The following is a 27,500-nucleotide window of genomic DNA, read 5'->3' on the forward strand; positions in this document are numbered from 1 at the left end:
CCTGTCTGATTCTGGGAACAAATAAATACCTTAACTTCCACAGAACTGTAATCTTGCTGTGAATTTGGGGGGGGGGGGGGAGGAGGGTGGGTGGGGGCGGGGATTGGAAAGGGGCACACAGCCTCTGACCCTTTCTAAATCCATCTGTTAAATGGAGGAAGAATAAATATTCAAACCCCGCCATAGTAGGATTCAAACCACTTTCTTCCCGTTTCCAGTTTGGTGTGCCTGGGTAACAATGTGAGGTTTCAGCTTGTCTAGACACACCCATTCTGTAGTAGACCCCTGTTCTGATGATCCTGTGTCTTGCTTGTAGCTTGCACATCTGTAACTGTTTCTTGGTTTTTTGTTGGTTTGGCAGTCTTTTTTCATTCCTTTAAATCTCTTTCTTTAGATTACACTGCAAAATCCTTCCTGATCTGTGAGAGGAGTTTTCCAGGGAGCTGTACTGAGAGGATGGATTGGAGAGCACAGGGAAATGAAGATCCCTTAAGAGAGCTCAAGGCGCCTGCCTCCTGCCCTACAGCCAGAGGAGGGTTAACAAGGCGCACAGCTCCTGTTCAGGCAGTGTGTATACTTGGCAGTGAGATGCGCTACAGCATATGAGAGGAGGAGTGGAGCAGCTCTCGGTTCTGCTTACCGGCTGACAGACTGACCCTACGTCTCAGGGGCCAGCGTCTGGCTCGCAGTGAAGGGTCCCCTCCTCCTCGCCACGCATGCTGCCTTTCTGGATGGGGATCTGTCTTCCTTCACGTGGTGGCATCTGATGCGGGCATGCTGCTGTGAGGCACTGGCGCGGCAGGCTCGGCTGGAGTTCCCTGGCTGACTGATGAATGAGTGCTCTTTTGAGCAGAGCCAGGTAAGATGCTGAGTCTTACTCTTGTCCCTGTACCTGCTGGCATCTAGCTTGGGTAACCCTGGGTGCCTGTGGCAGAACTGTAGGTGCTGGGTTTTGAGACTCTGTAGGAAGCCAGGCAAATAAATCACCTTGTTGGCACGGACTAAAAAGTACAGGTCTTTGGGGACACTGTAATATAGTCTCCGCTGGAGCGCCCGTGAGGGTGGTCCGCTCTGATCTCTGTATGGAGCACTGAAGGTGCTGCAAGTCAATAGTAAAGCTATTAACATGGACTGTTGAAAAGGCTGTGATGGGAAAGATCAGCTTCTATTTTTGGGAGAGAAGAAATTTGGTTGCTTTTCACTTGCTTCCTTTGACAAGGTTTAAATGTCGCAGAGAAATTGAAATGCTACATTATTAAAATACTGCATACCATGTCACTGTGGAAAGAATGGGTTTCTTGACGCAGGATGGGTGAATCTTTCAAATGATACTATATCTAATATGTAGTATTTTGTGCACTTTCTGGATAGTGCAGAACACTCCTACAAATATTGCTTCAGTGTTAAAACCAAGCTTTTCACTCCCTGTGGTCACGTCTCCCATTTCTGAGGAATTTTTCCTTCAAATTTTGCTTTGACTTAAAGGAAGAATGGAGCTTTTTAGCTCATTAGCTTGCAACGCATTCATTGCTTGTACGTTTAAGTGTTTGCCTTGGCAGTACTTGGCACGTAGCCTCGGAGGCTACTGAATACAGCAGGTGAGTTTAGCCTTCTCAGTCAAGTCATGACAGAAAAGCTATTACAACAAACTAATTTCCATCTGGCCACACTTTTCATAGCTAGGTCTCTGTGGTCATATATATATATGTATATATGTGTGTGTGTACACACACATATATTAAAAATACATACATGTATGTCAGGGGGCATTACTTAGTGCAGTAAATGAACTGAGTTGCCAGATCTTAGGGTGGAGTACGGGCAGAGCTGGGCAAGGATTTTGGCCATGCATGGCTCGTTTTGTGAAGATGCTCAGCTCAAAATTTTCACTTGACTCATCTCATTAATGATGATCCTTCACACAATGAGGCATTAGATCTTAAAACAATGTTTTTCTTGGTTGTTAGCTAGCTGTAATTCTCAGACTATCACACTCGAAAAATTTACAAGTAAAACTTGAATGTTTTTAATGGAAGGGAAGAATGAAGCAGTTGAACATTAGTCCCATGTGCTTACGTGTATAGAGTGAACGCAAAAGTAACAAATGTCATAGACCATTGGAGTTCTGGTTGAAATATCAAACTATGGAGGAAAAAAGGCAGGTAGGAGTTTGACTTAATTTCTGTGAAACATTCCCCTTATTTTGGTTTAATCTTTTTCGAAGCTGCTTGGTGTCCTGTTGCTTATAGCAATCGCAAGCATGTAAACAGCAACGGAAGAATACTGCTGTTTCTGACCAGTCAGAGCCAATCAGCTCGTTTTTCACTTATCTAACAACAAAATGTTGCATCACGTAATACATGCAGGCACAATGGATTATATATATATATATATACTGAAAGTAAGCTGAAGTAAGTGGTGGTGGCGGGGAATTGAAGCCCATCAGAAGAAAGGGGTGCAATATTACTGTGATCGCTATATTGACCTTTCCCAAATAAAGTCTAAAACAGTTAGCTTTCTAACAAAACTGTTTTCCTATCTGAATTCTCATGTATTCCCTAAAAACAATGTTCCTGTGATCTGGATCTTGCTTTGGATTAGAGGACACGTGATGAATAGTACCTGTTTCTTTCCCTTTGCAAACTATATTCAGTGAATACCAATGACAAAACTGGAGCTCAGGTCTTGGAAATGGAAGGTTTGAAACCTCTGATTTTCTTCCCCTTCCCTGCCCTCAGCACAGAAGCAGGGCAGTAGGTATTGGAATTCTTGGCAAGCTGTGGAAAGAATATGTTCACTTCCTCTTTTCTTTAGTATCTTTTTTTTACCCCCACTCCCCCCCCCCCCACCATGAATATAGATGTTTGTCCATGATGAGAATTTATCTGTCCTTCACTAGGAAGTCCAATAGGGATCGAGGAATTCCAACAGGCAGAGGAATGTTAGGAGGGAGGGCAAATAGAACAACACCTAAGGATGCTCCTGAGGGTCCTGTGTGTGCCAAGGAGACATACTGTTGAAGTTGATTATAGGATATGTGCAAAAATTCAACACCTCGCATATTGCCGTTAGTGCCTGGAGTATCTATTAGAATAGAACAGGAGCTCCTGGCTTTCGGTTATTCAACAGGAGCTAAAAATGCATATTACTTCAGTATGAAATATTGCTGCAGTTACCACTGTCTGCCTACCTTTTCCTTAGCCTTTTGGGGATTATGCAATGTCTTGAGGTTTCTCCCTGTTTAAGAGACGGCCCTTCCTATAGAAAATGGGGAGAATCCTTGTTAGCCACTAGCGCTGATTGCCTGGAGCAACAACAGTCAATTACATCTGTTGTCAGAGCTACTCAGTGTCCCCGGCTGTGAAACCAAGTGCTAGCAAAGCCTTGGGAAAGATGTTACTGTAGACCATTTGGGCTAAGAGGAAATACTAGCTGTCTGCAAATGGTGATGAGAGGTGGTGGGGAAGAGGGGAACCTTGAGGAACAAGAAGTAAAATGGGTAAACTTAGTTTTGGGAATTTAGAGGCTTAACAACCCACCCCCTAATCAGACATCATACCTTGTGTGCTGGCCTTGTGTGTTTCTTTTTTTTCCTTTAAGTATTGCAATGGAAAAAGGATTCTGCCCGCTCAGTTGGGGAGCGGTAGTGTCGCTTGTGGCTTGGATGATCAGTCCAAGATGGAATACCCACCATGGGATGCTCACTACTAATTGAGTTTGAGCTAAGAGCTATTTATGGAAGGCCTGTGCATACTGCCAAAGGGTAGCAAGCGCATTTTTCTGGCTGCCTTGCATCTGGAAGACACTCTGAATCATGGAGGAGGCCATGTCATCCCCAAGAAGAAAATGAAGCAGTCTTGGCTGTGTGTAAGGCACAACACCCAATAGGGAGTAATCCTATTCTATATTTGGCTGCGTTTGCTGTGGAGGTTGCATTTATACATGACAAAGAACTAATAGTTATCCTCACAGGAAATACTGTGCTTGTAGCTAGGCTGTAATGTGCCTATATCAGAGGTGATTTTAAGCAGTGAGTTCAAGAACTTGTTCAATTCCACGTGTAAGAACTGCTCAGTATTTTTTTTTTTAAAGCATCTGAGGCTCACTCTTATTTTACCATAACTACAATTATGCTCCACTGATTTCTTTTTTGTGACTGTAGACCTCTGAAGTCAAGCTTTTTTCTTGTCTCTATATAAGCTAAATGGTTTTTTTTAAAAATATTGTAGAACAGAGCATGGTGCCAGGGTTTTGGACTCAACAAACTCTTAAATTGATTCAAGCACTGAAATCATACACTGCATAACCAAAATGTGACATTCTGTGCCTGTACAATACTGTGAATGTGGATGATGTTTTGTGTGGACCTGTGTTTTGGTGTCAATCTTTTCTGTACACCAAGAATAGGTTTCACGCTTCTTAGTTGTACTGTTCTGTAGCGAATATAATTCCTCTTGTTCCACGGTCTTATTTCTGTTTCCAGCTTGATTCTACTTCCAGCGCTTTTCACACATGCGCGTGTCTTTATGCCTCCTCTGTCCTCTCCTAGTTAGAACTTGGACATTTGGCAAGATGGGCAGGAAGGAATGGGCCTTCTGTAAGGTTGATGATGCTTGTGCTCCTAAAGTGGAGTTGAAAAAGGAGCGAGTTCTGTAAGGGAAAGAAAAGGTCACGTTTCTGGGCATACGCCCGTGTCCCTCACTGACAGGGAAAAATTTTGGGCTTGGGTTTTTGAGCTGGCTATGGAATGTCACGCCCTAATCATGGATAGGGGTAGAGGGACTGTTTTAGCCTTGTAGCTGCTATTTCTTGTGCTATCTGTGTATCGGGGTTTGTTAGGTTTTTCCTCTAACACATATACCCAGCTTCTGGACAGTCCCTGTGTTCCCTCCCTCCTCCCTTTTCACTGTGAGACTAATAGGTAACGGGGTACTGCTTGCTTCCTGTGTGTGCTGTGTTGAAAGGAGGAGGGATCGGAAATGTGGTTCCGAGATATGCGTCCAAGATGATTATGACTACTTTCAGGCCTTGTGTGATCCAGGAGAAGCTAATGTGAAAGAACAAGCTGTCATCTCTTCCTCTGGTGTGACACTCATCACTGTGACACATGACACAAGAGAAAGGCCAGAGCCCCGTCAGCTGAAGAACCTTGCTGCCCTCCTGCCCCTTTAAGCAAAGAGGGAGCACATCCTAAAAAGAACAGTTTACCTGATCTGACAGGCTCGGTTTTAGAGCTAATTGTATGAAGCATGGTACAGAGCCTTTATGGGAAAGGGAGGTATGTCTTCCCAAGTGCTTTGTCTAATGCTAAACCAACCAGGTGGCTCAACCTGGAACAGTTGGTGCTGCTCAGAAGGATCTCTGCCTCTGATAGGACAGAGCACAGGTGGGTAGGGAGATGAAACTAAAGGCTTGGTGTGCTGAGCTAGGCTGTAGTGTTAATTGAGTGTGAGAGATTTCTGCAGCTCTTGCACGCGTTTTCATTGCTAACTAGGTCACTTACAGTAACCATGCCTAGCTGGCAGGCCTGGTAACTGCAGTATAGCCACATTTTTTCCATTCCAGTTCCTCTTTTAGGAATAAGATTTTTTTTTTTAGGCGATTTTTATATGAAAGTCTGTAGCGGAGGTTATCGTGATCAAAAGAATGAGCGTGCTTGCATGACCCCTGTATGTATTAAGCTATTTGACAGCATAGAAAAACTCACTCCTGGAACTCTCTGTTAGTCTCTTTATAGTTTTTAATTAACTCTGTGGCTGGAAAGGAAGACCGGTGGCTTCAAACACTAACGGATACTCTGTGTTGAAATAAAAGATTAATCGAGGAGCAGCTCTGATGCACAACTGTCATTGAGCTGAAACTGCAGAGTCCAGCTAATGACCTACTAGCTGGCTAAGGCAGGTCTCAGGAGAGAGTACTGCTGGGTTAATGTGCTTTTTCACTCAAATGATTTATGGTCTTTTAGCTTGCCTGTCCTGAGTATGTGCAGGCAGAGTATTTGCAAGAATGGAAAGACAGGGAGATGGAAAGAGCGCGAAGGCTCTGAGGGAAATGGAGGAAGTGAACTCACTGTGTCATAAGTTCCTTGGAAGAATTAATAATATATTTGAATTAATAATATGAAGGGCATCACAGGGGGACCTTGGACTGCAGCTGGGGTTTGTAGAAGATAGCGCACTACAAAAAACCTTTGCAAGGGAAGGACAAAGTTCAAACAAATGACCTCGCGCAAGGTGACTTCTGGACCGCCCACAAAACAGCCCATGTGCCACTGTCTGGCACGACAGAGCGCTAAGAAGATAGCCTTCAGAAGTATCTCAAGGTGTCATGTAAAAACATGCATGCATTTGTTGTGAGTTTTTTAAAATGGGGGGAGATGTATATTGCATCCTGAAAAGGGCTTCTGTTTGAGACGTCTGCAAACTACTGTCACTTTTGTGGTAGAGTGGAGTTGCCTGAAGCGTTCCAGTGCCTTCAGGAAAGTACAAAATTAGCTTTGCCTAAGGGGTTATTTATACAGGGAACAAGGCATACTTTTGTCTTGAATTCAAAAATCTCCCTGTGGAGAGTTAGACATGGTGACGCTTGGTTTTAAATTCATTCTCCCTTAATCTGAATTAATATTCAGGACTTGAGGTTGCTGGTCTGGATACTGGCCCTGCTATCTTGTACCAGATCTACAGAGGCAGAATTGTAGGTCAAGCGTTTTCAGGCTCTAAAAGAGGCTTTATGTTTCAAGGAAGATCCATATTGACTAAGTAGCTGCTCCTATGGCATCTGTGGATGCACCTGCATCTCTAAATATCAAGCTGTCTTAATAGCTGGGCAAAAAAGTGTGAGATATTCCTGTATATGAATTCAAGGAGAACACAGTCCATTTTATTTTACTTGCATGATGCTATTGATGAGATGGGTATCTATGTTCTTTGCGTACTAGTGCCTTGCACCCCAAATTTGGATGCCATTTTATACTGCATAAGTCTGGGACAGTCCTATCCAGTTAGCATTTTATGACGGAGCCTGCAGTGCCGGTGCTATGCACGATGAAGACATGACTGTACTTCAGGGATTGTGGCCTTGAAGCATTGAAGTGGGAGCGTAACAGTTTTTTTTTGGGGGGGGGGGGATGGGGGAGGTGGCAGAGCTTCGAGCAGAGCTGCCTTGTTTTGTGAGTTGATAGGCACAAAAGTTAGGACTCAACCACAGCTTGGGTACGTGCTTTCTTCACCTGCTAAGCCCTGGAGTTGGTGTGGTGATGACATGGACAGGGTATTGGTGATCCTGAAACAAGGAGCTTTGTTCCCAGCCAGTAATTTAAAAGATGAACAAACGGGCTTGATCCCTAGGTTGCTCAAAACGCTGAAACCATTTCTCTTCTGATGCAACTCCTCAGGGACTACAAAATACTGACACGCAAACTCATCCGAGTGCGGCAAGCCCCATGCAGATTCCCTCCTCCTGTGCCGAGAGGTTTGAGTATATAAAGGATTTACAGGCAAAGAGAATGAGAAATTAGCCAAATGTTTATATTACCTGGTCTGTGTGTGTCCGCTGCCTGTTCCCTTCCTCTGCTGAATTTCAGTTTCCATCTGTTTGACTGTCCTGTCTTGGAAGTCAGTACACCTTTCCTCAGGCTTTGAATCTGCATTTGTGCTGTGTTGGCCTGCAAGGTTCAAACTTATATATCGGTTTGCTAGTTCTTAGTTGCCTCATTGCAGAGTCTGGAATTTCAGTGAAGCGGGCACAGAATTTAACCCCACCTAAGTCTTTAGGAGTGCAAGTATTCTAAGGGCCTAACTGTTTGACTGAAGACTGAGGGGTTGTTTGGATTTAGTATAGATAGCTTGATCGTGGTAAGCTTTTTGAGCCAGCTTTTGTGCTCAAAAACCCAAGCTAACCCAGGCAGGTTTGCCACCAGAGTTAGCACAGAGAAGTTCTTAAGACTTGGCCATTATCCATATTTTTCTTACAATGTCAAGTCAGTGACTGTTTCTTTCCTTGCTTAGGACCTAGGGACCCTGTGCTAGGAAAGGCTATTGAAATAGGGCCACTAAAAAAAGTGGGCAGAAGGCTGGCCGAGATGAACATCTTTACTTGTTCGGATGCCTGGTGTGTGATTGTTTGCTTTATTTTCTCTTCACTGTGAGCCATTTTTCTATGGCTAGTCCAGCCTTGATTAAAGACACGAGAAAGATGACTTCTTTTGGTTATCCGTTCCATCCTTTGACAACAAAAACCCAGTTATTTAGAGTCAGAGCAGTCTAGCTGCTGAATGACTTATTTTTATCTTGTGTCAGAAGGGGAGGAGAATGAAGCATGCAGCTACTGCAGGATGGAGGCTCTGGGCTACCCTGGCAGTCCCAGAAGAGAGAAGCTTCTGATTTCACTGAGACCTTGGGGGTATGAAGGTAGCTGTGTCTATTGGTCTATGGCTTTGCCAAGCCGGATGCAATCGGAAAGTGTTCCTAAACCATTTAACTTCGAACTTGTGAGGCGATGTGGTTCTCTGGACAGGGAAGGTATTGGCTCTTGCCTGGCCAAGAGATCGTTTGGTGTCTTGGTACTCTTGTGTTTTTCAGGTGCTTTTGAGCTCTCTGCAATGTCACATAGGCTTACCAGCAGCTCAGGTCTGGAAAAGCCCTACCTCCGTCTGCACAGACTGCTGCTCCTGTGTCAAAAAGCCCTTAAAGAGAGGTTAGAGCCTTAAAGAGAAGGTTGGCTCCCTTTCCAAGCTCTCTTGCAGTCCTAAGGCTGGAGTGTGGGCAGATCAGTTCAGCTGTATATTTACTGTTTACGTAGGTAAGCCTTTTACCTCTCTCTGTCTCTTTGAGGAAGGGTCTGTCTTAGTAAGAGTAGTTAACTCCCAGAAACATGGGGCCCTAGCTTCTGCTGGCACCTTTAGGCGACAACACAGTATGAATAACAGCATTGTTTTTGTGTAACTGTTTTCCTGGTATAAAGGATGAGGGAGACACATGGGGAATTTTCTGGGAAACTAAAACTTTAATGGGAGAAGGGAATAAAAACGAACTTTTCAATTTCAGTGGTGCTTTATATGCCAAACCATCTTTTCTTATTTTACAGTGGAACATACTTGGTGTGGTACCACAGACGATATGGATTGTAGCTGGGGGACACAAAGCCAGGCTTCCCAAGCGCTCTATACTGGCTGATGCAGCTCTACTGCAAAAACGGAGCTGCTCTGCTTCATGCCAGTTAAGAACTTTTGCCTGTAGCAGTTAGCTTTTTAATCTGGTCTTACATAGCTGTCTGTGTTACTACTAGTCTTTGCTTTTATGTGGCCACATCCTTTCATTCACTGCCTCTTTTGACTGGTAACTGCAGAAATTGAGGCTGAACTGAGTAGGCCAGTGGTGGAGCTGGCACTTAGTATTTCATTGAGTATGAAGAAAAAATGCAGGGAAAATTGAGAGCTTTACAGAGATGGAGTAGGATGTTGTTTAAATTTATTTTTGCTGGCTGGCATTGCCCTTGACAAAGGCCAGACTTTTGTAACGAGCCTACTGCTGTTCCTGGATTGGCTCTGTGCTTTGAGTTCACTGTCAAAATGTCAACGAATACCGAAAATGGTTATTAAATTTGCAAGTGAAAAGGGAGACTTGTTAGGATCTCTCTACTTAAACACTGTGGAGTGCTCCAAAGAATTTAGAGTAACTGTGGATCTCGGCAGTAGATAGGCAACAACTTTTTAGTTGATTTAGAAACTTGTGAAAACCTTGTCACTTCGCTTAAAACTGATGTTCGCTGCTGTGGCTCAGCTTCCAGACGGTTCAAATCCTCTCCCGGTGCAAACGTGGGCACAGTATTGGCTCCCTGTCTGTTTATTCCTAAATGCAGTTTAGTTTTTGCATGCTTGTCACTGTAAGATCCTGCAGCAGCTGCTTTACTCAGCTTCTTTTAAGAGCCAATTGAGTTTTGCAGGCAGGGGTCTTAGTCTTGTTTTGTAGCTTCCCTTCTGCTGCCTTGAGCCTTTTACGAAGTGTAGGAGTTCGAGGAGTTAAAGATAGCTCTTGTGTCAGCCTGTCGTATCTCTGTCATGTTTTTTGATTTATTTTTTCCTGTTACTCGGTGAAAGCCTAAATGAAATTTTTCTGGGCTGTAATTTAAATGTCAAGTGCAATTATTGCTGAAATGATCTACTTGCTAGTGCCCTTCGCTCCTTGGAGATGTTTCCGTTCATCTTGAAGGAAACTGAAATTGAGATAAGGTTGCTTGAGGCCAAGACCTGTAAGCCATGCCCACAACAGAGCGTTTTCTCCCCCTCCCTTTCCCCCTGCCCTGGGATCTGATCAGACTTTACATGGAAGTATTTAACTTTCAAGTATTAAAAAGACTGTTAGCAGTACAGGAACAATAGTCTCTCTGCTTTCTGGCGTAACTCTGAGGACGGGGTAGCTGCGAGTTTATAGAAGCAATCTGAGAGTCAGGAGCTCGTGGGTTATCCTCAGACTGGTATTGGTGACTGGTTGGGGGTTTCGGCACGATCCTGTGCGGCTGGTTAGAGTAGAGCTTTCTGGTGTTCTGTGTAACACAACATTGCTCAAGGGAAACTCGCAAATTCATCTCTCTCTGTTCTGTCCCTTCTTGCTGTGGCCTCTGCAAGACTAGCAGCTCTGCCTCCTCAGTTATTTCCCCTTTTCCCCCGCATCTTCCTCCAACTGTGATCTAGTAAAACATTTGTTTGGTTTCTCTACCTGTTCTGTGTAATTGCGTCTCCCCAGAAAGACTTCTGTCTGGTTACCTCCAAGTATGGAGAATGCTCTAGTGGCTTCAGCTCTGCAGTTCCATCCTGAAGTTTGCAAGAAACCTTTCTACATGACTTTTCTGAGGATGCCTAGGGTAAATGCCTAGATAAGTAGCTAGTAAGGGGTTTGTGGGGGGGGTGTTTTTAATATTATTTTTGCCTTTATTTGTTTTATTGCATGTTAGTTTTGTAAAAGTCTCTGGAATGTTGAGCTCATAACTAGCCCGGGGGGGGGGGAGGGGGGGGGAGCACTGCAAAAGGCCTTACCTGTAAAAATGATGACATTATTTAGCAACTCCTACGTGGCAAAGATGACCCTTCACTAAGGGTGCGTGCACTATGCTGGGTTCCAAGGGATCTCTCTCAGCTGAGGCTTCTAGGAATTCCTGTGGCTGCCATATTTAACTTCATTGAGTTGTATATAAAGTAAGTGGTCACTCTAAACTAAAGCTCAGTTTCAGGCTGTGGGAAGATCTGAACTTCTTTCTTTGAGAAAGTCTCTAGAAAAATCTGACTGTTCTAAATCTAGCGGCTGGGTAACTCAAACCCCATCAGTATTCACAAATAGAGGATGACAACTGGATACAAGTTCTCTATTTTCGAATTGGGGCTGTAAAAGGAATGTAAAGTTTAAGCTCCTCGTTATCACAGCATGTGTATCAAATGTTTAAATTGCTATTTTTGAGTTTGACAATGATTCTTGTTCAAGTTTGAGAACTGAATGATACCAAAAGCTGTTGAGTACTTCTAGGTCAACAATCCTATGCTTTCCTGAGCTTGAAACTGGGAGTCCTATCTTTCATAATGGATGGAGAAGATTATTCAGTAAAACGAAGTCATGGGGACACTGGAGTCCAGGCAGTAGAAGTGACTTTCACTTTATAAGCATATTTCAAGTATTTCATGTAACCCTCTTGATGGCTCTTATGGGTTTTCTACCCCGGTATATTAGAGCAGCAGAGAATGCTTCTGCTGGGGTGGTTCAGCTGACTGCAAAACTGCCAAAGGGGATTTGGATATATATTTTTAAAATTGGAATTGAACATTTTTGTCTGCTACGTGGGGTGGGGAGAATGAGAGTAGGAAAGAACATATCCTCCTCTGTCTCTGTTGATAGACAATGTACAAGGCTGTCAGTTTTTATTGGAACAAATACAAGTTGTCAGAGGTACCTAAAGGTCATTTGAATGGACCACTTCATGATTCAGGAGTAAGAAAAGCTTCTGAAGTGGTTTGTACCCTTCTTACAGGTCACCTATTGCCTTTCTATTCTTTGGCTCTTCCTGGCTAACTCCAGACTTGAAGACAAGTAAATCACAGCAATGTAGCAAATCCATGTTAATAGTTTTACTATGAGTATGCTTGAAGATATGTGCCACAGATGTGCTTCAATATGAGAAGAAACGGGGTAGAGTTTTGTTTATGGCAAGTGAACTGCTCTGAGTAACAACTTGGTGTATTCAAATCCAAATGTGCTGCTTCCAAAATGTCATAAAGAAAATGTATGTGTAGCGTTTGACTGTCTGTGTGTGCCATCTGTGTGTTTTCTAGTGAAAATTTTCAATAGCTTGGTAATTATTATTGTGTGTGGTTGATTTCTATAGCACCCTTGGATTGTGAGCAGAATTCTCAAGGTGATTTTTTTTTTTTTTTTTTTTTTCCCTCAAAAGGGTTTCATTCCTGGGATGAATTGCCCTCCTTTCCTGGTACTCTTATCTGAAGAGGAAATGAACTCGTACACCTGCACTGGTGTTCTGGATTGAGGCATGATCTAGTTACAAAAAGCAAAAGGTCTGCCTACGTGGAGAGAGCTTAGCTTCTATATGCTGAACACAAAAACAAAAAGTGTGAGTTAACCATTTAGTATTAGATGGAACTGGAAGTAACGAAGCAATTTGAGGAAGGGGAGGGAGGGAACATCTTGCAGGCAGTTTGAAAAAGGTTGTTTAAGAATGAAACAAATGAGAGCCCTGCAGTCTGGCAAGGTAAATCTGTTAAATGGTAGTAGTAAATCTCTTTGGAAATGAAGCCCTGAAGGGAGCTGCTTCTTGTTTGGCCTTTTGATCAGGTTACTGCAAAGCCACGGGCAGTGTCCCACTGCTTACAGTTCTAAAGTGCCATTTTCCTGGTATTAATGACTTAATTCTGCAATCAGTGATATTGCCAACAGGCTATGAAGTGAAGCTCTCCCACTGTGGGAACAGTAAATCATAATGCCAACGAAAATACAAGAAATAAAATTTTGAACGTGGAGGAAAAAGATGTGGAGTTTACACTCAGGTGCTTGGGTGGGTCTCAACTGTGCCAGTATTGTTGGAGAGATGCAGTTAGGGATACATATTCTGTACCTGAGGCTGGGAGGAAAATGAATTTTCTGATGTAGCTTTTACCGGAAATCTTGGTGGCACTTCAGATGACGTCGTGACTGAGGCCCTACAAAGCTCTAATATTTAGCCCCTGAGTATCATAACAGGCGCTGGATTTAAAGATCTACGTTTACTGTAGACAAGGAAAGATGTTGCTAAGCAGGCTCTTGTGTCTTTCACTTTCAGGACTGGGTGGGTTTGAATACTTGGGAGACGAATGTTCTATGCTGAGGAGTGGGACAGTGAGCAATGCTGCTTAAGCTATTGTGGCTTAAAAACGCTCAGCTGTTTTCAGCAGGGAGCGCTGGTTGCATCGAGCTATGTGAGCAGCAATGGAGAAAGATTAAAAACAACAAAATATCTATTTCTAGTGAAGAGACCGCTGGCCCATTTGCCTTTTCTCTGAGAAGTGAGAAACAACAGGCCATGGCCACATGTGTGCTTGTGCTCCATGATGGAAATGGCTTGTGACGTCGTGAACTGTTCTCTGATAGGGAAGTGGATTATCTTAGCAGAGTTTGTCATAGAGTTTAGGGTCACAGAAGTCTTAGAGGGCTGGAAGCCCTCTTTCAAATGCAGTTATATTATGCAGAAAATTTGAGCGGAATAAGATCTTATCCCATCTTATTTCTGAAGGTTGGCTGGTTTATCATGTTAGGGTGTTTTTGTGTTACTTTTGTGGCCTGAATAGGCAGGGAAGGAAACAGGATTGGTTCAAAGTAGGACTCCCTCCTTTCCCAGGCCGTCAGTGCATATGATTCTCTAATGAAGCTGGGTTAAAATGATTACTTCAGACATTATGCACCCTAATATTAGTTTTCCTGACCCTGAATGCAGTTGGTCTAGGAGTCAAATGAGTTCTACCTGTATCTTTTTCATACATCACAGAGCGAGTGCCTCACTGGAGAGAAAAGAAAGCTGCCAGGTAAACAAATTGCATCTTTGTTTACCTAGAGTTCCTGACTTTAGACTTCGATGCAGAAGAACTGCCTGGTGCAGCTGCTTGTGCTGGAAAGATTAAAAACAAACAAACACACACACACTCTGACAGGAAAAGGATTTAGAAGATGCTCCCTATTTATAAGAGTGATGCGAAACTCTTGCTCTTTTAACTTCTGTTAATTATTGCAGGGAGAGAAGCACAATAGCTCTAGTACGGAGAATGTTTTTCAGCTTCAGTCAGTAGAGCACTGATCTCTCCTATGCCTGTTTATGCAATCCATGTAGCTGTTTGATTGTCAGTCCAAGGATAAGCAAGGCTTGTTTGTGCTTTTGAGATGTGAGCAGGGGTTATTAGAGGAGTACAAGTGTACGCAGCACAGTTTCGTTTAGAAGGTATTTACTTATTACATTTATCATCTTGACTTATGTGTTTGTTCCCGTTCACTTCAGCTCCTTCCTAGAAGTGTTTGTCTGAATGAAACCAGACGCTCTGGAAATTATTGATTTTTAACTTGTACATTTATGTTGAGTTTGGTTCTCCCTGTAAAACATGATAGCATCTAGCCACGAACTCAGCTTTAATTCTCTTCATAAATGACTGGTAAAAGCGGTCAATTCTGAGCTCAGAAGAGACCTGATTTACAGAGTATTTGAGTTTGGCTTCATGGCTCTGTTCCAGTAAACTTAAAATTTGCTTACCGAGTTTGTGATACCGTCGTCTTCCCATAGGTTTGATTTAATGTCCTGCAGTGGAGGAAGCTGCTGTCTCTAGAAGAACTATAAATAGCTGACAGGTAATAAGAGGAGGTGGCTGAGAAAACTAGGTTTGCTAAAAGATAGACCAGTAAGACCATCTCTGAGCCTGGAGGAGAGGGAATTTATCAAGAAATGTGTTATGTGAGTTAGGTTTTGGCAGGCAATGGGAGGCATGAGAAATCAAGCAAGGCAGAAAAGTTTCCAGGAATTGTGTACAGTTGCAAAAGCAAGAAATGGCAGGCTTTGGAAAGCTGGGGGCAGGGTAGGACATACTGTGTGCCTTTGAGTCCTATTAGGAAAAAGGCTTGCCTCGCATGAACTTCATGAAGTTTTGGAATAGCTTTTGAGTGCCTTGTCTTCTGTCTGACTGGCTGTGAACTGTGACTGAGGAATGTTTCACAGCTGGGCCTTTCACAGGTTCAGGGTTACAGCTGGATAGATGAAAGTGAATTTCCAAAACTGTGTTTGAAAACAAAGTTCTTTGGTGTTAAATACAATCTAAGAAAGGGCAGTGTACAGATTGGAAATGGGGAAACACAGAACGGAAAAAGAACTGAAGAAAAATTTTGGGACTAGAAGGTGTGAGCTTCCTCAAACCTACCCAAAATGTGCTTTCTCATATAAATGACAAAGCAGCTGGATGTTGGAAAAGCTTTTTTTTGTGAAGAACTTGAGACAATTTATCATTCTTGTTTGACTCTTTCTTATGTTTTACTTATTCTCCTGGACACTCAGCGAGTGAATGGGTTCATGGCTGAGATAATGTTGCTATTTTGCAGCTAGGGAAATGGTGGCACAGATAGCCAGCTGCTCAGGTAGATTCAAATAAGAGTGTTAAATAATGTAATAGGTCAGTGGACTACCATATGCTGCTTAAGGATCAGATTGAACTCATTTATTATAGACTTCTGACCTGTTGAAACGCTTATTTCAGGATGACATAAGTGTATTTACCCCCACTTGCTATAGAGGGAACACAGAGCAACTGCAACGGAAACAGATGCTTAAGGTAGCTGCGTCTCACTCTCAGTAGCTTGAGCACAGTCCAACAGTGATGCACGCTGCTATGGTTTTGTCTTTCATCTTTCAAAGAAAATGGTGATTTCCAGAGAGCTTCTCCCTACTCTTAGTGTTTATTCTAGGGTCTGCAATTCCAGTGTGGGCCTTGAAGAAGAAATACTGACTTATTTAAAAAACAAACAAACAAAAACCACACACACACACACACACACACACACACACACACTCTCCATATCTTATTTTCAGAGCAAATTTGTGGAACTGTGAGATTTAGAACAGTCAGATGTGTTTGATTTTGAGTACCTGTCCTAACCTTGTCTAATTATCCCAGGTTAAACTGAACTGGCTTCTAGGCTTAGCAGCATAATGGTGAATTACAGACACGCATCTAAACAGACTTCTGTATGTCTCCGGGGTCAGTGGGCACTGCAATCATCAGCAACAACTGATCCCAAGTACCCCGGGAGTGCCTGTGCCCCTGGATCTCACAATGTCAGTCACAAAGTCACAGATCTCTGAATGACAGCTCTCTTGGTCTGCAGGGCTCGTTTCACACATTTAGATGATGATCATCTCAATTTCTTTCCACACAAACCTCCTCCCTCCACCTCCTCTGACAGTAAGGACTTGTTTCCATGGAGCTGTTTCATCCATACCTTAGGAAACCTTCCCCCTGCAATAGACATAATTTGAGGTTTCCATGGAAACCTCTGAGGGAGGGAGGGCCCGTGGTATCTTAGGTAAGTGAGAACTGAATCTTAGTAAGCTGCATCTATGCATGCATGTTCATAGCACACATGATGGCAGTGTTTACTGCCCTGTTAGTTATTCTAGGCTATGTCAAATGGTAGGAAAAAAAAATGCTTTGGAGACTGCTTGACTTAAAGTTCAAATTCCATGACTTAACTGTAATTTTCGTTTGAAGTAGTTCATCCCAACTGAACTGTGCTATGTTGTGAATATCTAAAGAAGCTAGGGGTCAAAAATGAAAGGTATCATGCAATTTGCTATATATTCAGTGTCAATGAGTTTTCCAGTAGGATGGGAATAAGTCCTCTAAACTCAAAAGTCTGTTTTTCCTGTCAAAATAATTAATATAGGATTGCAAATCCACAGGGAGAGGTTAACTTCTTTCTTGTAACGCTTGTCGTGTTTGGGGAGGAAGGACAGGGAAGGAAAGCAAATCTTAACTGTAAGTTACTGGAAAGACAACTCCAACAGCACTGCGTAATTTCAGGAGAATCAGGAAGTGGAGATCATTTGTGTTGGAAGCTGAGTCGAGATCAGGAAATGACCTTGTAGCTGAAATAGTAGAGGCTGGATCAGGGGCTTTGAGTGTCAGGGTTAACAAAGTCTGGACTGATGGAGCTAGTGAGAAAAAGACACAAGTGGGGTGTGTGTGTGTGGGGGGGGGGGGAACAGGCAGGTCTCAATGCTAAAGCTGAGTTTTACTAAACGCTTCCCCACCCTCCCACCCCCACTTGAACTTTACTTTGGTCTGATTTGAGGTGAAAAGGATACTGTGTGTTTAACAGTAACTACTGCTCTCTTAGTGTCACTGAAGACAAATGGTTAAAAATAAACAAGTTCTTCATATGCTTGCATCACGCTATGCTGCTGGAGAGGAGCTTTACTTAATCTGACCGAGCTGTTGAGAGGTTTTTCTGTGCTTGTAATGACTTCTGTATCATATCCTCTGACTTCCATTTGAAAGATGCATTGAAAAGCCCTAGAGAAGGGAAAGGTACCAAAAACTCTCCTAAGGAAACTTGCCCTGGGTGCATGCATCCTTCCAGTGAATAGGAATTGTATTTCAGTGGTATTAACTGAGGAGGGTGGGAATGCTCTGCTAGTGACTCACAAGTGTGAGTGTAGACAGTGGAAAGTTTTGTTAGCTTGGCTGAAGTGCTGTGAGTGTCTAGAGGTGGATTATCAATTATTGCATTGAAGAAATTCCTCAGGAATTTATTTGACGTGACTCAAGGCCCACATTTTCCAAGATTCTTCTGCTACAAAGCTGTAGCTCTTTGTGTTCTTGTCACTTCTCTTCTCTTGCACTTAGTGACTAATATGGGATATGTCCTGGTAAGTGATTACTTTAATATTCATGGGCGTGTTTGCTTCTTGAGTTACTGGCGGCTGTTATGCTTCACACTGAGCTTCAATTCACCTCTGCACCCATGTTTCGTTAGTGTAGGATGTTGAGGATCGCTTTGTCAAGTTCCCTTTATTTTGTGCTGATATATTTGCTATGCTTGGCAAAAACTTTGATCCATGAGTAATTGTTAATTTTCTTTTTTAAGGGTCTCTTGGCACAATCCTGCATGTTAGGCACAATCCTAAAGAGAAATGACCTGTTTCTCCGAGGGAGAATCTTGCAGTTCCTTTTGTGTTTTGTAATCGTGTTTATTAAAACACTCTCTTGTAAGTGAGGAAAGAGCTTGTGTGCTTGGTGCTATACGTAGGCAGCGTCATATACAAACTCTTTGCCTCTGGACTCGTATGATTTTTGGACTGCAGTTGGCTCATATGTGGCTGTCAAAGTGTAAACACAAGGGCTTGGTTTTGTCTGCGCTCTCCTACCTAGACCTGTCTGCCTTAAAGGTTAGCCTTGGCAGGCAAATGGGGAAAGGGTAGCAGAGCATGCTTTTGAGGGGTAGTTCTGGAGGAACCCTTAGAATAACAGTACTTGCTTGAGTTGCTTTCAACTCAGTGGCATCTCTAATTGCTTTAACCCTTTTAACTAGGGTATTTATATAATTCAAAAGACAGACTGGGAATGAGCTCTCAGTCCTGTTTATTGCAAGATTATGTTTGTATTTCTCCAGTAGAAGGGCTAATTTAACGTTCTTTCACATGATTCCTGCTTGAGAAAAAAAAAAAGTCAAACCAGTGGGGTTTGCTTCTGTTTATACATACACACATACATGCCTTCCTGCACAGATGCATTTTACTTCTAGCGTGTGTCAGTACAAACGGATGAAGCCTCATATCAGGAGAGACTCACAGGAGTAGGAATCTGTGTCTGGCAATAACTGCATGCCGTGTTGGAATGTGTGGGTGGGCATGCATGGCATACTGTATGGTTGCACGTGCACGCTGGTATAGCTGCAGAAGCTACTGAGACCAGATCCCCTACGTAGCAAGGCTTAGAGCTGCCAGTGTTACTATCCTCTCAGTTATTGGTCATGCAAACACCTGTGTTCTCCAACCTGTTGCATAGACCTATGGAGAGATCTGATGGTCTGGACTAGCAGTTGTTTTGATACCAAATTTGGGGGGGGGAGGAGGAGAAATGTGTGAAAACAATGAAGCTACTTCCATCTGTGTAATAATGCAACTGTGGGAAGACTTCGAGGAATAGGTGACATCAGTGTTTCCAAGTCGGTATTTAACCTGTGCGTTTTCATAAATGGCACTTTAGAGTGAAGAAAGCTGCATCTAAGCCCAATTTCTGCAACAAGAGTAGCTCCTGAGGAGAAAACCCTTGAAGGTTATCACTGTTTTTCAGTATCTAGCCAGGGACTCCTGACTACTTCTGGATTGAAAAAAAAAAAACAAACAATGTTTTGAATCTCTTTTCAAAAGTGACATCTGTAATGTTCTATGTGTGTAATAATCTCTTTTCATATCTCTTCGTGGCTGGACTTTTTCTCCTAGAAAACAAATAACGAAGAAAAGTTGCCCCCTAGAGGAGGCAATACCTGAGGACAGAATTGTCTTGAGTGTGTGCCTGTGTCCTGCAGGCCTGAGACCTACCTTAGAGGGGCTCAAATTTCCTTCCGGTCATTGTGGCAGCTGCTGTTACAGCAGTTGCTGCTTGGAGTTGCTTTCTGTGCTTGCTAAAATGCTATAGCAATCTGTTCATTTACTGCAGTTTCAGACAGATGAGGATCAGTGTTATAAATACAAGCTTCCTGTCAGTCATAGCCTTGTTGTTTGTCAGCTCTGGCTTTGAAACTATTCTTAGGGTAGTGGTGGGAGTTGAGGGGAAAGGGTGGAGAAGAGAGCCGCAAAAGATCCTGCCTGATCCTCATGCTTTATTCAGCAGGATTTCCTATGATTTGGTGATCTTCCTTGCCTCATTTTCCCTCCCCTCCTCTTTTTTGTCCACATTCAAATCAATGATGTGCTTTCGAACCCCAATGCAGCTCCCAAGGTGATGAGATGAATCCAGTGCTGTGTTTTAGAAGTTGCCCTGATGAAGATAGCCACAGAAGAGTGCCTCTGCTTTCTGCTGTTTGTTTCACCCTGTGAGTTCTGTGCTGCCTTGTGCGTTTCATACTGGCTATTTGAAAGATATACTCTATAGAGCATTTAACTGTTTAAACTTAGTGCAATTTTAGATTTAAAAAAGCATCAGCTGCCAGAAGGGAGAAAAGTGTGAGCAGATTATGTACAACAGCGAGTACTGCACAGACTTGTGGATTGTAGCTTTGTGTGTGCGCGCTTTTAAATGTATAGCTGTTCATAACGAGCGGTTTTCTTGATGCACTTTTCAAGAAAAGTGCAATAAATGTAGAGTAGGTTGCTCGTAGAACTGGAGTGTCCAAATACTGTACAGAGTAAGTATTATGAAGTTAAATGGGTGAACAGGGTTAAACAGATTCATAATCAAAGTCATACTGAGGCAAGTGTATGCAAATACCATGTTGCATATTTCAAATGTTTGTCCTCATATAAATACAGTGGAGCTGTATAAATACAGTGGAACTGTATTTATATGAAGATGTTGTTGCACATTGTGGAATCCTTAAAAATAAGGTGAGTGATAACTTTTTGGGGCAGAGATGGATTTGCTCAAAAAGTATAAACTGATCTGAAGGATGTGAGTTCATATGTGCCTTGGTTGTTCCTTAAAATATGTTAAACTTTTAGCTGACCTGTGGCCTGTTTGAAATAATGGACCTCAGTCGCCTTTCTACTGTTTTTAGCTTTTGTTTAGTTTTGTTTCTGCCCCCCCAAGTTCTATACCTTACTGTTTTCTGTGTTGTGCAGAAACCGACGGCAGGCGGATTTGCCTAAGGATATCCTTGCGGGCAGGTGGCAGACCTAGGCACAATACCTATGCTTCTGGTGTTCCATGTTGGCCCCCCTACTTCTTAGATCCCATTTATTTTAAAGAGCCAGCCTGTGTCAAGTGTCAGAAATGGTTTTGGTGGTGGTCTTCAGAGAACTGTGGTTCCAGTTGTCGTCTTGTTCTACCTTTATTGACCAGCTGTTGTTGGCATCTCTTACTTAAGCAAAGGACTGATAGATGACTGAATATCTGACGTATTTGTTGAGGGAACAGCAACATAAGAGTCGTTTGCTAGTAAATTTGAAATGTCGAGGTGCTCTATAGACTAATCATTATAATAAGCTAATTGAGAGAGAGTTTGGTGGACACGGAGTGGGTAAATTGTATTGAACTGTTTTAAAAATTTTGCAATGGAAAGAACCTATCCTGGCCTCGAGCACCAACAAATAAAGCAAGTATTACAGGCTGTGCTTCAAAATCTCTCCCCTACGTGGAAGGGGCTCAATGTAATTGCAGAGAGGAGAAACATATTGAAGTTAACTCTGCAATTGACTTTTTTTTTTTTAATCCCTCTGCAGCAGTCTAGAACTAGAGCAGTTCAAAAGTGACCCGGGGGATGCATTTCTCCTCCTTCTTGTGGATACTTTTATTTTGTCCTCACCGTTTGTAGGTCCTCAGTTTTGCAGGCTGCATCGTGAACTGTGCTTTATGAATTAACATCTAAATAAACTCTCTTGAGTGGAACTGCTTGAATCAAAGGAATTAAAATAAGACTCATTTGAAACGTCTGCCCCAGAGACCAACTTCTGTAAGGCTTTAGGCAAGCAACAGAATCTGAGTTTCTGGCATGAGAGTTTTTAAACACTGAAATTTATATTTGGGAGCAGCTTGCTTAAAAAGGAAAAAAAAAAAGGCTGAATTTGATATGTGCTGTTCAAGTACAAGATTCTTTGCATCCTCTAATAAATCTAAACTTCTAATCCTCTCAGTCATGCGTATGTTCTTGTGGGGTTTTTTGTGTGTCAGATGACTGACACAACTTCTGTCATCAGAGTGATGTGATATCTCTTGTTCAGAATTGGGAAACAAACCCTGATCCAGTTATGTGACTATGTAACTCCTCAGTACTTTTCAATGAAAAGTTTAACTGGACAAATACTGAACTATGGGAAAACAAGAAACGGGGAGAAGGGAGGGCAAGAATAATCTCTCTCCTACTGTGAAGGTAAGAGCTGTTGTAGGAAGCAGTGTAACAACACCCAAAAATGTTGTATGAAAGCGTAGGGGAGAATAGGTGAAAGAGCATCATCTAATTCTGCCTGTGTGGGTGGAAGGTAATATAGCTGTGCTGACACACTCTAACGCTAGCAAGGCCCATGTTGAGAAGCTGCCGTTGTGAAATTACCAGCCAGAAATGGTCATGGCTTTAGTTTTAAAATTCCTACTGAGAGTCTGAAAAGGAAAATGATTAAGCACCTGCTTCAGCTGCTCCCGAGCCAGAGTTGAGCCTTGCTTAAGGACTATTTGAGATGTGTTTAAGTGTGAAATGAAGTGCTTTGTGGAATTTGAGCATCTGTAAGCAGCACAGAGCTATAAGCATATGTTGCGAGGCTCATGCTTAGTGACTCAGATGGAAGAAGGCCACCTATTGGGTCTCTGTTGCCACTTTTTGCAGAAGCATGGTTTTTCCTTGTCTCTGATCACTTCTGGGATTAAGGAAAATCTGATCCAGCTTCCTTACAAATCTAAGACCACCACAGAAGTAGTGTGGAAGTAGAAACGGAGACCTTCAGAATAGCCTCTTAAAGAATTTTGAGGCGCTTGTATGGGTGTGCATTTGGCACCTGAGAAGTTTTCTTAGCCTGCGGTAGTGCAAACACTTGATAAAATAATTGCTGAGGATAACACTGCTATGCAAGTTAATCAGCTTAAACTGCAGAGACTGTTTGCAGTGTAATATGCTTCCATGTTCTAGATGGATATAGAATTGGAATGTTAGAATAATGTGGCAGATGCATGTTCAGTGTTCCTAAATCTAATTAGTAAAGTATATTAATAACACTGAATAATTCATGTTGTGCCTCTGTTTTCTATGGATTATTTGGAGGGCTGATTTATTCTTCTCCAAGTTGAAAAGTACAACACGCAGTTGTTGCCTATTTCCTGCAGGGCTGAGTCACTGCCGTAAGTTTTGTTTTGGCCTTAATAGCTGATGTTTGAATTGGCTTATTTCTGTTCCCTCAAACCGTTATGCTAGGTAACTTTGCAAAATCTGAGATTGAGGAGCAGCTAGCAACAGATGTTCAAACTCCAGCCAATTAACTTCTTTAAATGCTCTGGTCTGCGACCTCTACATGACTAGAACAAAAGTCTAAGTTGGTTTGTGTCCTGGAGAAGGTTGTGACAAAACCCACGAAAAACGTGTATTGCTGAATGTGTTCAAGTTTCTCTGCAAACGGTCTTTGGGAGCAGTGGGCACCAAAGAATATTTTGCCAGGTGGAACTGTTGTGTACTTACGAAGCGTTAGCAGTTGGCCTTGGGAGGATCACTAAAGAGAAGATTTGAATTCACTTTCTTACTGGATTCTTAACAGTTAACAATGCAGTGCATGGCATGCTGTAGGTGTAGTTTTGAGAGGAGGTGCTCAGATCTTTCCTGGAGTGCAGCTAGGGGCCCTTGTTACACACTTTGCTGGGAGTTCTTAAGGCTGTTCCCTCTGCTGCAGTCAACGTCGACTTCCACGGTCTTTCTGCGTTTTGTCTTGGCGACCCTGTGCTTCGCACTTGGATAACAAATTTAACTTGTGGCATGCAAATTCTGTATGGAAAATGACAGATCAGTGTTGTGTCACTGTTGTCACAGTGAAGAACAGCTCTCTCTGAAACCATGCCTGTGCTGATTCCGGTCCCCTTCACAACACTGGGTCAGCTGCGGCAGTGGAAAGTAGACTAAGAAATGCTGACTCAGCTTTTGTCAACCTAAAGTGGCTGCAATGCTGTCACAGGGCATCTTGGGGCAGACTGAGAGGAGACACTACAACACTGTGCTCTAATAGCCCTCCTTCGTTTCTGTGTCCTCGTCTCTTCTGTTTCTAAAAGTGTATTCAAGAGTCGTCTGAGAGGAGTCATATGTGGTTTTTCCCTTTTATTTTTGTTTTTCCTTGGTTTCTGGTATAGGTCCATCTGAGAAAAATGGCTGCATAAGCACCTGCTGAGGAAATGTGGATTTCTGTCAAATTCACATGCGTTGATACCTCATTGCAGCACTTCCCACACAAAACATGTTTTAAGGTAAACACCAGCCAGCAGCGGCATGAGATGTGGACTCCCTCCTCCCAGGAGCAGTGTGGACTTTTATGTTTGTGCTGCTCTTCTGAAGCTCAAAGCAAGCCGCTTTTCATGGAGCGAGATACAGAATCTGTTTTTTGATCTGAGTTTGCTTGAGTGATTTGAGACTGACAGATGATGATTTTGATTCATTTGATGGAAACCCCCTGGTTTTCTTGAGCAGATGCTGTTGAAACTTCACTTCCTGGAGGGGGTGAGGACCCAGTCTGCTGGCCCATCTGTCCAGGCATCTGTCTCATTAAGTGCTCTGTATCTTGGTCTAAGTGGGTGGATTGTTTTGGTATGAGCTGTAAGAGAAAGTGTGTTCATATCTCAGGCCAACAGTTGTGCAGTATTTGTGTATCTGACTTCTCTGTGTATCTAAGCTTGGAGAAATGGAATAATACAATAATAATAGTAATACTTCCACAGCACTTGAAGGGACTTGGTGCTTTGTTGGGAGGGGATGAAAAGGTGCATGACGATTATTCCTATCTCCAAAACTACTCGGTGTGGGAGTCCTATTGAAAAGTGGTGGAAGTTAGTCCTTTTGTAACATGCAAGGGTTATCAGAAAAATCCTATTTAACCTTGAGTGTGTAGAAACAAAGTATGTGAGTATAGACAAATCACTTTCTTTTTTTCCCCCCTGAGCTTTATTTTATTACCTATATTGTCTTGCAGATTAAAGCTTTGTTCACTGCTTGTAAGTTTTTTCACGGGGATCTGATGGTAACTCTATATAGTGATCTAATCAAATGCTTATAAAGCTCATGAGCTATTTTACAATGCACTTACACCAAGGGGTAAAGCACTTTTAAAAAAAAAAAAAAAAAAAAAAAGATGCGACTTAGGAGACAATATTGCATTGTTGTATGAAGATCAAAAACGCAGTAGATAGACTTCTTGGGTTGAGGATGAAGTTCACGATCATCTTTGGAGGCAGACTAGTCCAAGGTCCCATGGAAGAGAATGAAGATCAACAGGTTCCCAGGCTTCCTTCACGAAAGATGGAAATGAGCTTCCTCCTTTCCTGGTACAGCGTTAGTATTTAAATAAAAAGCTTTCCTCTGAGAACTATTTATGAGTTTGTTTATAGCACTTATCAATTGGCTGTCATACTACTGCTATTAGTACCTTTCCAGCTATTCCTAATTATAAAGCCCATTAGTTATTTTAGACCCCAATCAACTACTTGCATAAGCTCTGTGCCTTAGATTTAATTATTAGATGTTGTTCACAGCAGAGACACTGATTCATGCAAAGTAGGTAATTGCCAAATTGCAATGCGTTGAAGACATTTATCTCCTGCCTCACTGACTTTCAGCTAACTGGGGCTTTTTCTTTGCTGTGTAATGCGGGTGTTTTTCACTGCACTCTTAACAAGGGTGTCAGTGTACAGTTTTGCCCTAGGCAAACTGATGAGAGGCCCAGAAATAGCATTTTTTTTTTTTAAATGTCTTTTTTTCCCTGCCTAATATTGGGTGGCTGGAGAGAAGTGGGAGTAAAATACCATGTAGGCTAGAATGAATGGCAGATATATTTATAACTAATGAAAAGATGCTGAGGGGAAGTAAGTATTCGTTCCTGGAGAGATTGACTCAGATGCTGATTCAGGGCTGAATAGTTCTGTAACTAAGAGTCAGAACTTTGGGAACTGCATTTTGGTTGCAGACACTTGTTCACTACGTTTGGAACATAATCTGAAAGCAGGAAAAAAAAAAAGCAGGACTTTTTGCTGGATTTTGTTTTTGAAGATCTAAGCATTCCAGTATTTCACTGTGCTTTTGTCTGTGGCATTCCTGCCCAAATCACTTACAGTGGAGCTAGAGAAATATGAAACTGAGCTATGAACTTGCACAAAGTAGAGAGCAGAGACTGAATCATATTTATGTACTGCTTATGTGCTGGGCTTGCACAGAATGCTTGTGACTGAAAAACTACTTCTCCCCCCACCCCCCCCCACCCTCCTTTCTGCTGCTGAGATTGGGCTTGACAATTTGGAGGCAGCAGTAGAATAAGAAGTCCTGATCTGCGACTCTGCCTTTACCTATATTTCTCTGAAATAGGGTTGTGGTACTCTACCTTGACAGTAGCATGAACTGTATGTATGTGCACTACTACAGCTGGAATTGGACCCTGAGAGTGGAACGCTGCTCTGTGATTCCCCCCCCCCCCTTGTCCCTTAAACCTACTGTATAGCCTCAAGTAGAGCATTTTAAAAAATCTTTTAAGAAAGGCAGATAGGACAGATTAGAAATACTTCAGAAAAATGCTAGTCCTCCTCAAACACATACATCTTCCCCACATCCTCTATTCCTCCTACCTAATGTGCATTTCTAAAATTAGCACTAGTTAATATTTTAACATGAAGCTTGTTCTTGCCTCCAGAAACTGATTGCTCTAAGGAGCCCTGGATTTATAAATTCAATAGACCGGGGAAAAATAGGAGATGGGGACATTTTTTTTTTTTGAAAGATCCAGTGTGGATAATGAATTGAAGTGACTTTCCAGAGATGAATTTGCTAGTCTGTAGCAGATACTGAAGTGGAGGCTGGAGTCCTGATTCTTGCTATCCTTTGTTTTAGCTATTGCTCTCTTGTGTTGTAAAATATTTATCTTTTGATTCTCTTTTGGCCAGAACTATGGAGGAAGCAACTTTCCCTCTAATACTTTTGTTTGACCCCTCCCCCCCTTTTTTGTTTATGTGTGATATCCTTTTTTGTTTTTTCTTCCATTTGTTGGAATGGAAGATGCTTATTGAGAGAAATGTATAAACAAGCCTATTGTTTGGGCTCTGTAGAACGCAATTTAGGGGCAGAAAAGAAAAAATGATTTTTACTCTGTAAAACGTGGTGAGGGAGAAGATAAAAATCTGGATCTGAATCTTTCCTTTGAATTCCCTGGGATGGATTGGTTCCTCAGCAAATGTTAAATGTCAAGTCTTGTAGTCTTGCCTAACAAACCTTCTCTGTACCTGACTGGATCCTTCAGCTGTTACTTAGAATGCCTGCCCAGGAGGAGGATTTTTTCAATGAGAGAGTTTTCTCCGAGTAACCTCCAAGCCAGAAAAAGACCCTAGCTCAAGCCCTGTTACTCCCCCACCTGATTGCATCTTCTCTTTTGCTGGTTCAGTCCCTGATCTGCTAGCACCTGCTCATAATCTTTCCTCCTTTGTAAGTAAGTTTCAGAATGTGTTGTACTCTGAGGCAAGACCCGTGGGAAAAGCCTCTGTCGCGCATGAGCGCTGCAACCACTGGTATCAACTTCAGATGAGCAACTGGAACGTGCGAGGAGAAGCAGCC

General features: G+C 42.5%; 1 protein-coding gene across 1 annotated transcript in view; it reads left to right on the forward strand.

Moving 5' to 3' along the window:
• The first annotated feature begins 818 nt into the window (after positions 1 to 818).
• The window catches only part of GRAMD1B (GRAM domain containing 1B), a 146,682-nt gene continuing 120,000 nt past the window's right edge, over positions 819 to 27,500 (forward strand). Inside the window, exon 1 of the mRNA XM_068916958.1 lies at positions 819 to 859. Within this exon, the coding sequence (XP_068773059.1) occupies positions 834 to 859 (26 nt within the window). The 5' untranslated portion in view covers positions 819 to 833. The remainder of the gene's footprint in view (positions 860 to 27,500) is intronic.

Source organism: Struthio camelus, chromosome 22 (genome assembly GCF_040807025.1).
Source record: "Struthio camelus isolate bStrCam1 chromosome 22, bStrCam1.hap1, whole genome shotgun sequence".
NCBI classification, from domain to species: domain Eukaryota; kingdom Metazoa; phylum Chordata; class Aves; order Struthioniformes; family Struthionidae; genus Struthio; species Struthio camelus.